The following is a 15,573-nucleotide window of genomic DNA, read 5'->3' as shown; positions in this document are numbered from 1 at the left end:
TGCTTGATACGTTGGATGGGGAAAGCCTCGAGATTGCATCCAGATCAGACATTTGATAAAATAAAATAGCAAAACCGATCACGACGAGCCGACCTCGCTTATGAATGGGACAAAGACTGAAGAAAAAAAAAGATCCACCTTGAAAGTCACTTGCAAAACGAACCAATGGCAATGCCGAAAGATTCAGGACTTGCAGACAACTTCAAAACAGACCCCTAAAAAAACGCCGAATCAGCTCAAAGGGATATATTAAAGCTAGCGTTATCGCTATCTCCCTTCAAAATTAATATTTTGAACAAAAAAAAATTAAATAACCTTCACGTTAAATTACAATGTTGCTTTTGTACAGTACAATACAAAAATAAAATAAAAACAGGTTTCTCTTACGACTAGAATTAAGCCTGCAATGCAGGTTTCTGTTCCATTCCTTCCAAATTCTCATTTGTAGTTGAATAGCCGGTTCCGCCCTGTAACAAAAATCAATGAAATTAAAACCAATTCTGCAAAATTGCGACAAAATTGTCAATTACCCGTTGTAGGATGATGATGTCCTTCTCAGTTAACTTTTCCCCAGTCAATGGGTGCATCCAGTCCTTCTTAATTATTTTTTCAAAGCATTCGAGCGTGATTACATCACCCCTGAAATTCGAAGACACAAGAAATGTGTAACTAAAAATGTATACAATTCGTATATCCGCGGGCTAACTTACGTGGTCCGAATCACCGCGCACGGGACTGAGTTACTCAGAATGTCATGAGTTATTGGACACATATATCTGTTCTCCTTAAGTATCAAAGACCTTTTATCGTCTTTGTCATCAACCAGAGTGAATTTGATGTCAATTAGATCTTTAGCCTTCAGAGGTTTCTGCGAGACGGGGCAATAAATAGTCGGGTCTGGTTTTTTGGCTTTAGCCGCTTTTGCGGAGGGCGTTTGCGATGGGACCCAAAAACTGGGCAAACTTTTGTCATTCCCATTCGACATATTTGAAATGGAAGAGGACGTACTGGGAAACTGGCTCTTATCGATTTTAGAACCAATTGCAAGTGAGGACTTTGTGACGATGTTCTTCTCAGTGTTAATGAACTTTTCCAAACGCCTTTGCTCCTCTACAGCGGAAAGCTGGGCTTCCTCTGCTTCTTCAATTTTACGTTGTTTTTCGTATTCTTTCAATTTTCGACTGTATTCGTTTTTCTTGGTGATGATATATTGAAGAATAGCTTCTTTATCGAAAAGATAACCGTCTTTTGTGATCACTGGATGACGACATGGTTGTAGTGTTAATGAACAGCAATCGAAACTTTTTACTGAATCTTTTCCAATGCGACGAGACTGCGTACCGTAACCCGACGATGACGCGTCCTTTTTCTTCTCGTGATAGGTGTAAACTGCTCCTGCAGTACAATTACGGGCGTGACGTGTCATCTTTGTAGATATAAAGCGCGATGAACTGAAATAAAATAAAAGTATAGAAAGAAATGTTGATTTAATATAAATTATAATAAAAGTGGAAAATTATGGGGTTGAATGTAGGAAACATACTTTGGGAATTATCAGGTGAAGATGGATAAGTCGCCAGAAATTCAAAGAAAGCACTTTCGATAACCTTTTTGAGTTTATTTCAAATATGTAAAGTCAGAACTGATTTTCATTTGATGTTAACAATGCCAAGGTTTTGAATTAAGTGATTTTTCTATCGAGTGACTGCTCTATTAAACTATCTAACAATTATAGTAAAATTAGGTAACTTTTAGGGAATCATTTCGGTAAAAAAAGATAATCAAATTAGTTGAGGCGGATTCTTGCTCCAAGTAAGTGTCTAGAAGTAATTAGCATTTTCGTAATACTATGCTTCGTCGAAGAGTATCCGATCAATCTTTCCCAGATCACAGCTAGATATTTTAATTTTACTCTAACAGCATTCATAGATCCCAGCAGAACCAATTAAATAATATTGTTAGTCTTGTCGCCCTCTATGGTTCCCAGTGCTAGCCAATTACCAAAGAAAACGAACGCCGCTTCGCGGTGGATGGAAACGTGATCAATATACGGTTGCAGCCCATCTTAGAGAAATTGCACAAGGAGCGTCTTCGCGGTGATAATGACTATAGCTAATATGAATGGAAACGACGCACTGCTCAACTGAAAAAGTGATAGCTCGACACGTCGAATGGTGATTTAAGAACCTCTAGACTCCAAATGGTGAACTCGATCCCGGTACCGAATCGAAAAATGGTTAAAGAACAAAGTTTGGCAAAGAACATAGAATCTGTAAACACACAAATGTTATCAGTATACAAATCTTCTGAGCTAGACGACATAATACCAATTTTGTTGCAGAAACAGCAATAAAGGATTGTTCCATGGCTGGTGTTGGTTTATCGATTGCATTTCACTCAGGCATTTGGAGACCTGTGCGTGTAGTTTTCATACCAAAGACATACGGACGTGGCTATGACATCGTGAAAAAGTTTAGGCCAATTAATCTTACTTCCTCTATGTCTAAAGCGTGATTTAGACATTCATTCAAGGCTGAATGTGGAAACAATGTTTCATCTATCTAATGCGCGGCATGCCTGCATCCAAGGTAGATCTACAAAATTGCGAAATAAGAGCACAGCTCTAACCGGCATAGGTTCGGACGGGCGTTTTGTACAAAGCCAGACACAAAGTAATTCAATTAGGCTGACGCAGAATATAACTCCCTGAGGCCTACCTATCTCTTTCTGAGGGGAAGCTGCCTCTTTCAGGGGCCAAACCTCTCGTTTACCAAGACCGTTAGTGAGTGATGATAGTCACATCCTGTACGAGGTAACTCTACTATTAACAAAACGCTATGGGTCGAAAAACACCTCCCGCAATCCAGGGTGTCATGCGAACCATGCTCATTGGGTAGTTTGCAGTTGGGGATAACTGACTGTATTCGAACGGAGCCTCACTGGTACCTGGTCGCCTCATTGAGTAAGTTAGATCCTACCGTGCTCAGGTGGGCTATGGCACGACGGACCTCCTAATCCCCACACTCGTGGCAATCAAATGAGTATCAGTAATAAAAATAAAAAAACTACAGCCAATAAAACAGGACCCCGTACCGCACACACATTGGTTAACCAAGCGGAGGCACATCTCCGAAATACTGAGCCAGGTGATTACACCCAAGAAGGGAGAAGTTGGGACGTCAAGCAGTGGATCCAAGGTCAACATTGGTATACTGGGTGAACAACAACCAACAAACGCCACTGCTCAAAAAGCAGGGAATAGCAAAAGCATGCCTGAGATAAATATATCAGACGTCAGGAAGAAGACAGGTCTCAGTGGCGCAGGTACTACATGGTACCTGAAGGAAGGCCTGAAACCAGAGGAAGCCTTAAGAAGGCTCAGGATAGAGCAAACCCATCTTTATCGGAGCCAAGAAAGCGGGAAGCAGCAGAGGCTAGCCTGCATGAAGGAAATGCTCCTAAAAAAGCCAATCCTGATCCCAAGCGGGGAGAAACCCCGGGCAGGTCAGGGGTGAGAGCAGCAATCAGGAAGCCCGCCATTAGCTATGCTAGTGCGGTAAAGGGCATTCGACTAGTCATATTGCCAAAAATGTTTTCGAAGCAAATACTCATTCGTAAGGAGCAGGAAACCATCGAAGAGCTTGTCGTCAGGCAGATGTGCAGGAGATGGACTGCGAAACTTGTGTTCACCGAGATACGCTTTCGACCAAGTCATATACTGGTAGACTGCGCGACGGAAGACACTGCAGAGTGGCTTAGGGCCATAGTTCCTAAATTTCCAAGCCGGGGAGGAGCAGAACTGTCAACATGCGCTGGGGATGATATACCAGGAGCACACATGGTGACAGTTTTTCTCCCAAAAGCCGCGATAATAGAGACGGAAACTCTCATGTGCCTCCTAATCGCTTAGAATGAAGAGCTCCATACGCGATTATGGAGTCTTCAGAAGCAAGGTGAAGGACAGACATAGACTCCTCACGATCCTCCTCACGACTCCTCAACTATCAATTTGACAACATACCTATGCATGTGCATAGGGAAAAGCCGAGGAGACACCGGGTGAAAAGCATACCGAGGTCCCCGAAGAAGTCTCTAAAGCCATAGAGACAGAAAGGACTAGATCAACCGGGGAAGTAGACCTGCTGTGAGTGAAGAGCAGAAGCTGGACGACCTAGACCTAAGACCTCTAGGGCTCAGGGTGGACAGCGACGCGCAGGAAAGCGCCATGTCGGAGGAGGAGGCCAATACTCCAACAGTGGAGAAAAGCTCCAAACAATAACGGAGCCAATGGCCAGCACTAAGATAGCCCAGATATACCTCCACTATGCGAAAGCTGCATCTGCAAATTCCAAGGAGAACATTGGAAGAGCGCTGGCTCAGCAACCCTAGGCATACAGGGGCAGATTCGCGGTCTGTAAGAAGGAAGCATGCAGGCAATTTGGGACTCCTCTTGTGAAAAACCAAGATGCATAATTCTTAAACGTAATTTAAAATATATATGTCTTTCAGAGTTCCTGACTATCCATGGCTATCCATGTCTCATTAGAATTCGAGAGGAGCACTCGAGAGGCAGTCGTAACATCGAGATACTTCCCATTAGGCGACATCCTGGTTCCACCGGAACAAGTTGTTAAACTGGTGAAGTACTGTGAGAAGAGGGAGTTACTACTTCTCCTCCGCTGCGATGCCCATCACGAAGTCTTGAGTAGCAGCGACAGCAATCGCAGAGCTGAGTACCTTCTTGCATTTATTCTTAGCAATAAGTTAGAAATATATAACATAATTGCAGCATTCGTAACGAGCACTAGAAAAGAGGTACTAGACACAATTCCCACGAAACAGGCACAATCACTGATGGGCAGTGATCTGCCCAGAACTGAGCGATTTAAATACCTCGGGTCAACGCTATCAGCCAATGGAGAACTGCGTTATGAAATTGCTTCACGCATTAACGCAACCTGGATGAAGTGGCATTCCACAACTGGTTTTCTTTATGATCAAAGTACCAACGAACGTCTTAAACCTAAAATTTACCGTAATGTCGTCTGTCCTGTCGCTCTCTATGGTTCGGAGTGTTGGCCGACTACAAAATACAATGAACGGTGCTGTGGCGCGGCAGGATTCGCAGCATTCGAAATTTATTTCGAATGTTGCGAATGCGAACGAATAGATGGCGCGGATCTATCCACTTTGCGGAGCTCGCCACGGGAGTGGAGGACCGGCGAGAAAAGTGTGCCATGAGTTAGGGGCAGAAAAGAAACACATGAAGCGAGAGTCTCTTCTGCCTCTAACGAGCATACAGTCACACAAATTATTTAATAAAGTCACACAAATTATTTAATAAAGTCTATGTTCCGGTGTACCTAAAAGTGTGGTTTGCAAAGAAGTTAATATTAAAGTTAAATTGGTGACCCCGAAGAGCACAAAGCCCTAGTACTATCAGTATCCAAAGTGAAGAAAGAGAGGCTGGACCCTCACCTGTAAACATAACTATTGAACAACCTGTGCAGCCGATACCTCAGATGACTCGTTCTGTTCCTCTGATCTCGAGCGCGTTTTATCAAGTTAACCAAACATCAGCACCGCAGCCCCAGACGCCAGCACCGCAGCGCCAGACGTTAGCATCACTGCCGCAGCCACCATCGTTACCGCCGCAGCCATCACCATCTCAAACGTAGCTGACACCAGCATTATTGCCGCATCAGAAATTCAACGAGCGCGACCACCTTTCAACATTGGCAGCAGCAACTTAGGTTATAGATTATTTGGCAATCAATCTTCAAATTTAATTGTTAAAAGTTAAAATTGTGATAATATTTCAATAATAATAATTGAAAATCGCTGCAAGAGACGGCGTTAGGTGTTTCACATCGCGGGTTCTCCGTTTCCTTGGTGGTGTTTTTGGTCTGCGCTGGAGAGCGTCCGCTTTGGTCGTCATTTCTCTGTTCGTGCGTGCATTTGTGGGTGCGGCCTGCCGTGTCCGAGCAAAATTCACCGCGCTTCATCATAAACTCACCGGGTGTTCATTGAAAACTATTACTTTTTTTTTTGTTGTTACTCAAGATGTCGTTTGACAGTAAAGACGCGGCAGGCCCATCGGACCCGCAAGTGACCGCCCTCGCCGTACACGTTCCTCCGTTTTGGCGGCGGAACCCGGAGCTGTGGTTCGTGCATTTGGAAGCGCAGTTCCAAATGTCCGGCATCACATCGGACGCGACCCGCTTCAACTACGCGGTGGTCGGCCTGGACGAGGAGTCTATTCTTCTGGTGTCCGACGTAGTGAAGTGGGCATCGTACACACAGCTCAAGAGCGAGTTGATCAGGCGCCTGTCGGCAAGCGAGTCGCCAAAATTAGACCACTTGCTGGCGGGTTTAACGTTGGGTGATCGAACTCCCAGCCAATTGCTTCGCGAAATGAGGCAATTGGGTGGGAGCAAGATTGGCGATGACCTGATCAAGTCGCTCTGGCTGCGACGGCTCCCGGAGGCGATCGAAGGCGATCCTCGCTTGCGTCTCCGGTTCCTTGGAGGAACTGGCAGCGACGGCCGACCAGGTGCAGGAGGTGTACGTACGCCCAACCTTGGCGGCCGTTCAACCACCGTCGGATGAGGTGGGTGACTTGAGGCGCGAGATAGCCGCTTTAACAGCCAGTGTGGCCGAGGTGCGGGCGACGTTGGACGCTCAGCGTTCGGGCGCCAGATCGCGAGCACGCTCGCGGTCTGCCACCCGGAAAGGGCGATCAGGTAGCAGGTCGTCGGGACAGTCCGCGGACCGAGGGATTTGCTGGTACCACAGCAGATTCGGGGATAAAGCGACAAGATGTACGCTACCGTGTAGATTCGCTCCTACCGCAAAAAACTAGGTCCGCGGGGGGTCTTGGCGACGGCCACCCAGAACGCAGCGCCACGTCGCCTAACTATTTTCGACCCCCTCAGCAGGCGCAGCTACCTCATCGATATTGGTGCGGAGGTTTCGGTTCTTCCGGTACCTCGGCAACATCAACTTTTCCCACAACCGCCCAAACTTGCGGCAGCAAATTCCTCCCGCATAAACACGTACGGGTATAGGCAAGTGGACGTGAGTCTTGGCTTGCGTAGGACGTTTTCGTGGCGTTTCATCCTGGCGGATGTCAGCTTCCCCATACTAAGCGCAGACTTCCTGTATCACTATGGATTGCTGGTGGACTTGCAAAACAAGTCTCTTATAGATTCCACGACCAACCTTAATTCGTCGGGACATATGGTATCTCACCCAGGCAATAATCTTTCCGTTCTTTTAGAAGACATTACCGACTCTCGTGTTCGGGCACTTCTCCAAAAGTTCAGCCAGATTACTACCAAGTGTAGTCTCTCCAAACCAATGAAGCACAATGTGCAGCACCACATTATCACTACTGGTTCCCCGATCTTCTCGAAGGTGCGTCGTCTACCATCCCAGAAACTGGCAATTGCACGGAAAGAGTTTGAACAACTCGTTCAACAGGGTATCTGCAGGCCCTCAAACAGCTGTTGGTCTTCCCCACTGCATATGGTCCCTAAGCCAAACGGCGAATGGCGCCCATGTGGGTATTACAGAAGGCTAAATGCACAGACTGTTCCTGACCGATATCCAATTCCACTCATCCACGACTTTGCGCATCACCTCGCGAATTGCCGCATCTTTTCGACCTTGGACTTAACCAAGGCTTATCACCAAATCCCAGTAGCTCCTGAAGACATTCCAAAGACGGCAATATGCACACCCTTTGGACTCTTCGAGTTCACCCGCATGACTTTCGGATTGTGCAATGCGGCGCAAACCTTTCAAAGGTTCATTCACTCAGTCCTGCGAAACCTCGACTTCTGTTTCGTATATTTGGATGATGTTTTCGTCGCTTCTTCCACTGAGTCTGAGCACTTAGCCCATCTCGAGTGCATTTTTCAACGTCTCCTTGAGGCCGGTTTAGTCCTAAACGTTGAGAAATGCAAATTTCTCCAAAAACAAGTGAGATTCCTCGGCCATTTCATTTCCCCTGAAGGAATACAGCCCGACCCAGACAAGGTGCAAGCGATAACAAGCTTCCCGCGTCCAAAGACAGTGAGGGAGTTGAAGAGGTTCTTGGGCATGCTGAACTTCTACCGTCGTTTCCTGCCCAAGGCCGCCCATCACCAGTCCATTTTGAACGCGTACTTGTCTGGCCCCAAAACTAAGGACACACGAGAGATCGTGTGGTCTGAAGAGGCTATCTGCGCGTTTGACAAATCCCGTCAACAATTGGCCGACGCTACACTCTTGGCATTCCCTCTGCAAGATGCACCCCTAGCCGTTTTTGTTGATGCCTCTGACATCGCAGTAGGTGCTGCCCTTCACCAAAAGGTGGATCAAGTTTGGCAGCCGTTGAGCTTCTTCTCGAAGCAGTTGAATTTCGCTCAACGGAACTACAGTACCTACGATCGCGAACTACTCGCCGCGTATTTGAGCATCAAATACTTCCGTTTCTCCCTAGAAGGCAGGCCGTTCACAGTGTTCACGGACCATAAGCCTCTCACGTATGCTTTGAAACAGAAGCCCGACAAAGCGTCCCCTCGTCAGCTTCGTCATCTGAGCTTTATAAGCCAGTTTACGTCAGACATCCAGCACGTGTCCGGCAAGGACAACATAGTTGCTGACGCTTTGTCTCGTGTCTCCGAGGTTAACATCCCCGCCTCACTCGATTTCTCGGCTATTGCCAAGGCGCAGGAAGATGACGCAGCATTTCAGAGCCTCAAATCCAACCCCAAATACAAATTTCGGGAGTTGCCCATCTTCGGCTCAAACCTCTCTCTCTGCTGCGAAGACTCGGAAAAGGGACCTCGGCTATACATTCCGGCCACATTTCGCAAGGAAGTGCTCTACGCAGTTCACGACTTGGCGCATCCCGGCATCAGGACAACAAACCGGTTAGTCACCGGAAAATATTTCTGGCCCTCCATGAACAAGGATATCAATTCCTGGGCCAGAGAGTGCATCGCATGCCAAAAGTGTAAAGTCTCCAGGCATGTAAGGAAAGAAGTGGGCTCATTCCCCCGCACTACCAAGCGTTTCCACACGATACACCTCGACATAGTAGGGCCTTTGCGAGACTCGCACGGTTATAGGTATTGTCTCACAATCATCGACAGGTTTACCCGGTGGCCTGAGGCAATACCTCTGAAAGACATTACGGCGCAATCATGTGCCGAAGCCCTCTGTCGAGAGTGGATACCTCGCTTTGGCGTCCCTGCAGTGGTCATCACTGACCAGGGAATGCAATTTGAGTCCCCCCTTTTCTCCGAGTTAGGCAAACTCCTTGGTTTTAAACGCCAGCGGACTACTGCATACCACCCGCAATCCAATGGGATGCTAGAACGTTGGCACCGGACGCTGAAAGCCGCCATTATGGCACGTGACGATCCGTCCTGGTCCCAAGTCTTGCCTCTCGTCCTACTCGGCCTACGTACAACCCGACGAGAGGAATTTGCTGCCAGCCCCGCAGAGCTGGTATACGGGGAGAACCCAAGACTCCCAAGCGATCCGGTCTTCGACAAGAGATCGGGTCTCACGGAGTCGGGGTTGGTGCGTCTGCTGAGGGACAATCTCCGACGCATCAAGGCGCCACCACCCACTCGACACTCGTCCATGCCTGCTTGTTCGCCCAAGGAACTGGACACATGCACGCATGTGCTGATCAGGACGGATGCCGTCCGGAAGCCGCTGCAGCCTCCATATGAGGGCCCGTACCGCGTTCTCGAGCGGGGAGAACATTTCTTCCAGCTCGAGATCGGTGGACGCAGGAAGGCGGTCTCTCTGTCCAGGCTGAAACCCGTGTCCGCCCCGAAGCAGCGTCGTGTCCGTTTTGTGGATTGACGGCGAACGAAGTTCCGGGATCAGTCGCCGAAACCCCTAGGTTTCATCTGGGGGCAGAGTGATGTGGCGCGGCAGGATTCGCAGCATTCGAAATTTATTTCGAATGTTGCGAATGCGAACGAATAGATGGCGCGGATCTATCCACTTTGCGGAGCTCGCCACGGGAGTGGAGGACCGGCGAGAAAAGTGTGCCATGAGTTAGGGGCAGAAAAGAAACACATGAAGCGAGAGTCTCTTCTGCCTCTAACGAGCATACAGTCACACAAATTATTTAATAAAGTCACACAAATTATTTAATAAAGTCACACAAATTATTTAATAAAGTCTATGTTCCGGTGTACCTAAAAGTGTGGTTTGCAAAGAAATTAATATTAAAGTTAAAGTACCTTGCGGTAATTGAGACTAGTGACTAGTGTCCTCAAACGTTTTGATCACATCCAAAATAAGGATATCCGCGATCGATATGGAGTTACACCGATCGTGGAAAAACTGCGCGAAAGGTGTCTTCGATGGTATGGTCACGCAATTTGTGCTAACGAGAATTCACTTGCCTAGATTGGTCCCAACATCGAAGTGGATTGTTATTTCAGATAATACTATTCTCTAGGAAACACCATATTTGCACCACTTTCAAATGATTTGTTCCCCATTTATTTCGCAAATTATTCGCTGTATTACGCACTCACATATTTGCTATGCAATTAGGAAACCGAAAACTTACCTTGCTGGAAGGTAACTAAGCTAAAATAAGCCAAAAGTCCCCAAAAAGCCAAAGCTGCACTTCCGACACTGGATTTCAAAGTACTGTCTACGACCAATTGACATCTATCAGCTGATAAACAAATTTATGTTCAAACAAGTGCCTTCTTCTTCTGAACTTAACCCACACGAAGTGGCTAGAAAATGTTGGAACCTAACAAAGCATCTAAGATAGTGTTTGTGGAAGTTACGGTTACAACTTACGTTTATGTTGTTACGATGCGATAATTAGGTGGGTATATACACGTTACGTAGTTTGTTTAAAATTTTAAAATTTGAAAACATACATCAAGTTTGACTCTTATGTCAGCATTGCTTCAATTCTCTGCACAGACACATCTTCACATTCAAGACGATTGTTCGCAAGTTAACATCATTCTACGCATTCAAGTAATTTTTAACAAGGCTCATTACCGAAAACTTTGTTAACATCCTTAAAACTAGCAATATTCATCTATTTAGTTATTTATCATAATACAATAAACGAAGGGAAAGCCCAATTAGGCATATAATATACACGCATATATATAAATTTATAATGCACTAGTAACTTTCCTTTATAATCGCACAACAATCCAGGCATATGGAAATTAAAACAGCAACACTTCCAAAACAGAAAGATTTTAAGACGAGCCAAAGTATTTTATCTCAGAAGGTACCAAACTCTCGATCAGGTCGTTGCAAAAGTTGAATTAAAAAAATCAGGATCCTCCTCCTGTTAAAAAAAGATAGCCGTTGCAAGAATATCCATGAATTAACAGGAGGAACAAACGACAAAACCTGACATTCTAGAAATTCCTACGTGAAAGGATTAAATCGCAGCTTTTCAGCCAATCACCTAAGCATCCAGGCAGATGTGTAAAGAATGCAGTGCTAAACTTTTACCGGCATACGCTTTCGACCAGGTCTGATACTGATGGTCTGCGCGACAGAGGATACGGCGAAATGGCATAGCACCATAGTTCTGAAATTGCCAAGTTGGAAGGAAGCGGAACTATCAACATGTGGTGGGCGTGATATACCAGGAAAACATATGGTGACAGGATATGAAGGATATGAGTACACATCCACTTGATATTGGACCGGACCAAATGGAGAGCAACTTACTCCCACGTTTTTTGATCCCCTCATGTGGGGCATATCACCCAATTGCACAAAAAAAAAAAAGAAAACTGACGGTTTCGTCCTGGGAAGAGGCAACTCATCAGAGGCTGCCTCACTTCTGCCCTGGAAGCAGCGTGACCAAAAACGGCAACGGGTGGAAAACGCTCGTTTATATAATCACATTGGTGAGTGGAAGAAGGGTCGTAAAAAGTTGGAAGAAGGATACACGTCTTTAGTGCGACAACTGGAGGGCAGAGTCATAGAGAAAAATCCGGGCCAGGGGTGAAAATTATGTGGAAAACCAGGCGCGGTGTCTGGGTCTTTGATGAAGATTATCTGGCCCCCTAATATCCCTTATATTCATTGAAATTTCTGTTCCGGGCCTGAGGGAATCTCGGCTTTTTCACATCCCCCCCCCCCCCTCTCCTTTCATCAGGCCCACTGAAGGGGTATTTGCGAACTTGTTGTTGTTGCGAAAATATATGCTAGACGCATCAAGGAACACCCTAAGTGCGATTGACAGAAATCATGCTGGTTTCCTTTCTGGACTGAAAGGCTAGAACGCATTACCACCCTTCGTATCATGGAGGAGATCGCCGTTTCAACTACTTTTCAACGATTTCGAGAAACCTTTCGATAGCGTGAAAAAGGAGCGTGTCTAAAGTATTTTACACAGGAAGGGCAATCCAGAGAAACTAATAACTATTAGCAAACCAAACCAGTCAGCCTGATTGGCCATCGTACTCTTCCCATTTGCTTTGATAGTCACAACTTCGACGGCATTGATTAATATATATACCCAGCAGGCAAGCAGAGCCATTGAGGAAGAGAGGATGAACGACCTAGATCTAGATCTCCTAAGGCTCAAGGCGGATAGTGTGCCACAAGAAAGGGTCATTTCGGAGGAGAAGGGCGACACTCCGACATTGCGGAAGAGCTCGAAGCAGTAATTGAACCATTGATTAGCGCTAAGATACCCCAGGTAAATGTGCACCATGCACAAGTCCCATCTACAACAATTGCAAGGGAAATTTTAAAGGACAACATTAGATTAGTGCTGGCTCAAGAGCCCAGGGTATATCGGGAGCAGATTCGTGGTCTGCAAAAAAAGAATGCAGATAATTTTCCGAAATCCAATATATATGCCTTTCAGGGTTCCTGCCGAAGGTTCCGTGACTGACCAAGTTTCTTTGGAATGCGGGAGGAGAACTCGAGCGGCAGCCGTCGCAACGAGAAGGCACCCACATCCCAGTGAAAGTAATGGTTTGATTGATGAAGCACTGCGGGAGGAAGGCTCTACCATTAACACACATAACGAGATCTGGGGAAGCAGTGCCACCAACTGAAGAGGTGAATACCTTCTTGAATTTATCATTATCAATAGGTTAGCAGTCTATATGCAGGAAATACGCCAATATTCGTGACCAGCACTAGATAAGAAGAACTAGACATAGCTCTAGAAAGTACTCTTATGAATGGTCTAGTCGAAACATGGAAGGTGTCGGAGGAACCCTCTGGGTCGAATCATATAATAGAATAATAAGATTCGACACTGCGGATAATTCTGAAGTAGAGAGAATAGTAGGGAATCTCAGGAGAATATATTACACACCTGAGCAATAAGATGCTCATATAGAGGCTTAGCGACCATATGCAATGGAGATGACCAACAGCTATTGGAAGGTCTACAAATACCCTGTTTCATGAGATTATTGAACTCTTTCTTTGCAACAGCTAACTTGTGGGGTCAAAAGGGACGCACCTTTGAGAAGATTGTGTTGATGCGATTCTGCACATCGCGCTTAACCGGGTGGAAAGAGTGTCGTTTGCGTAGGTGGAAATTTTTGTTTGACTTTAAAGAGGTTGCGGGGTCTATTAAGGTTTTGTTCTGCGAGTCAGCCCACAGTGACGAAGGAAGTCTCCGCCTAAAATGGGGGTGCTAATATCCGCCATGAAAACGTTCGGCGCAATCCGAGACTCACATCCACCTTCCTGTGGCTAAGTGCGGATAGGAAGGGAGCTCGAGGTAGGCAGTCGCAAGTTTTGCGGTATTAAAATCTTTGAGCGGGGTTGGGGAGAACCGAAACCTCCACACCCGTGTCGACCACAAAGGAACGCCTGCTCACAGGGCCGAAAATTTAAAGGCGATGTGGTGCTGCGCTTCGGGTAACCGTCGCCAAGGCACCCAGCGAGCCTAGTATATTGTTGTATTGAAATTGCATCCGGTGGTACATTTAGTCGTTTTAGCTTCGAATTTGCGGTGGTACCAGCAAATTCTCGGGGTTGGTGAGGTCCCGACATGCGAGCACCCGAACGCCTTTTTCGAGAAGCAGACATCGACCGTGACTGCGATCGAGATCTACCTCCTGAAGTACCTACAGTGGCCTTAAGCTTGGAGACCGCGTCCACAAGTGTCGTCAGCAGTGACTTGAGATCTTCGACCTCCCGACGTGTGTCTCTAGAACTTTGTCGCGTGTGGCGGGCAGCACCTCCAGCGACCCGCAGTCCGCGTATCCCAAGATAGCGCGGGTGCTCTCCGGGAGCCGCTGCAACCAGGAACCGAGCCGACTTTATCCCCACCCAACTACCTCATTTCTCGAAGCAGCTGTCTGAAGGTACAGTCGCCCAGCGTCAGCTCGTTCAGTAAGTGATTCAACTTCGCTTCCTCATTCACTGACAGCCGGCGTATGAGTTGCCCCTTTAGCCAGTCGTCTTCCAACACGTCCGCGACTAGCCCAATGGTCTCTCTGCGTGGCGTCCGTTGTGACGCCTGCGAGCGCAAATCACGCCTCCAATTAGCGGCGGAACCAGGCCATCGGATTGCGCCGTTCTGACTGCAACCTACTACAGGGTGTATCGTACCGAAATTAAACATCTAATGTAATATGTATCGAAATTAAGTAAGCAGGAAATTAAATATGTACGAAGTAATCCTTAGTAATCTGGTTACTTTGCGGACGTTTGCTTGATTTCAGGCACTTCTAGGCGGATACGTAACTAAAGGCACGTTGTCAGACCGGCTCTGCACTGCACTTGTTCCTTGGTCTGGCTGCCCACACACTTGGTAGTTGTGGGACCGAGAGTAGCTCTGCGACTCGACTGCAGGCGTCGGCGGAGTAGGTGTAAGCTAATCCAGTGGGTAGTTCGGAAGATCTTCCGACGCAGAATTGCTGGTTATGACCTAGTTCTGATCATTGTAGTGCTGTTCAGCCCGCGGAGCAGCAAGATTGCCCTTCGAAGGCGAACCGCGTCCAAACCCTGAATATCATGCAACTCTCTTTTTTATAGTGTTTCTCAACAGACGCGAACTTAGGTTCTCTAAGTGGAGATAGTCATTGTTTTTAGTGCAACCCCTTCTTCTGTCCTGTGCTTTGGATGAGCTTGCCTTCGACTCGAGGAAGTGGCAACTCTACTTTGTCGTTTAGTCTTTAGTTGTGGATAGGAAGATACAAGTACACAATGAAGACAACGAATTTCAGCTTTTCGTCCTCACCGAACTCAGAATTGAGGGGCATTCATTCTACAGCACGGTTTCGTCTAACTCCCTGGCAGCCTGGACACTTAATTTACTTCGGAAGATGTGGTAGTTTTCGATGAGTGGAAAGATCTTGCGACTTTGGTCGTGCTGAAGTAGTTTCTCGGCATACAGGCACTGGACTCATTTCAGCCCCAAAACAATCTTTTTGCAAGCCTCCTCGAGACAGCTACTCTTACCTGGTTCCTCGTTGAAATAGCCGTCGTGGCCTTGGCAAATAATGTAGAGTCGTTGCACGCGATATTGATTTACAGTCTCGTGATAAACTAAGTTCAAACTCACGCAAATTGGAGAAAGTAAAACAATCCATC

At 46.6% G+C, this 15,573-nt stretch overlaps 1 protein-coding gene across 1 annotated transcript; it reads right to left on the bottom strand.

Moving 5' to 3' along the window:
- Window positions 1-311: 311 nt before the first annotated feature.
- On the bottom strand, window positions 312-10,687 carry LOC119648154 (nitric oxide synthase-interacting protein homolog). Its single transcript, XM_038049725.1, has 4 exons — window positions 10,586-10,687; window positions 711-1,451; window positions 531-639; window positions 312-467 (listed from the first exon to the last, which is right to left on the bottom strand). The coding sequence occupies exons 2-4, from the start codon at window positions 1,424-1,426 to the stop codon at window positions 396-398; spliced, it is 897 nt and encodes a 298-aa protein (XP_037905653.1). The 5' UTR covers window positions 1,427-1,451; window positions 10,586-10,687; the 3' UTR covers window positions 312-395.
- Window positions 10,688-15,573: the final 4,886 nt, after the last annotated feature.

The sequence above is a fragment of the Hermetia illucens genome, chromosome 2 (genome assembly GCF_905115235.1).
Source record: "Hermetia illucens chromosome 2, iHerIll2.2.curated.20191125, whole genome shotgun sequence".
NCBI lineage: Eukaryota > Metazoa > Arthropoda > Insecta > Diptera > Stratiomyidae > Hermetia > Hermetia illucens.
This window is presented reverse-complemented; position numbering and strand designations above follow the sequence as displayed.

Coding starts and splice junctions, on each gene's coding strand:
- LOC119648154 (XM_038049725.1), bottom strand. CDS start 1,426: ATGACACGTCACGCCCGTAATTGTACTGCAGGAGCAGTTTACACCTAT. Junction 640..710: donor TGCGCGGTGATTCGGACCAC/GTAAGTTAGCCC, acceptor TTCGAATTTCAG/GGGTGATGTAATCACGCTCG. Junction 468..530: donor ACATCATCATCCTACAACGG/GTAATTGACAAT, acceptor TTTTTGTTACAG/GGCGGAACCGGCTATTCAAC.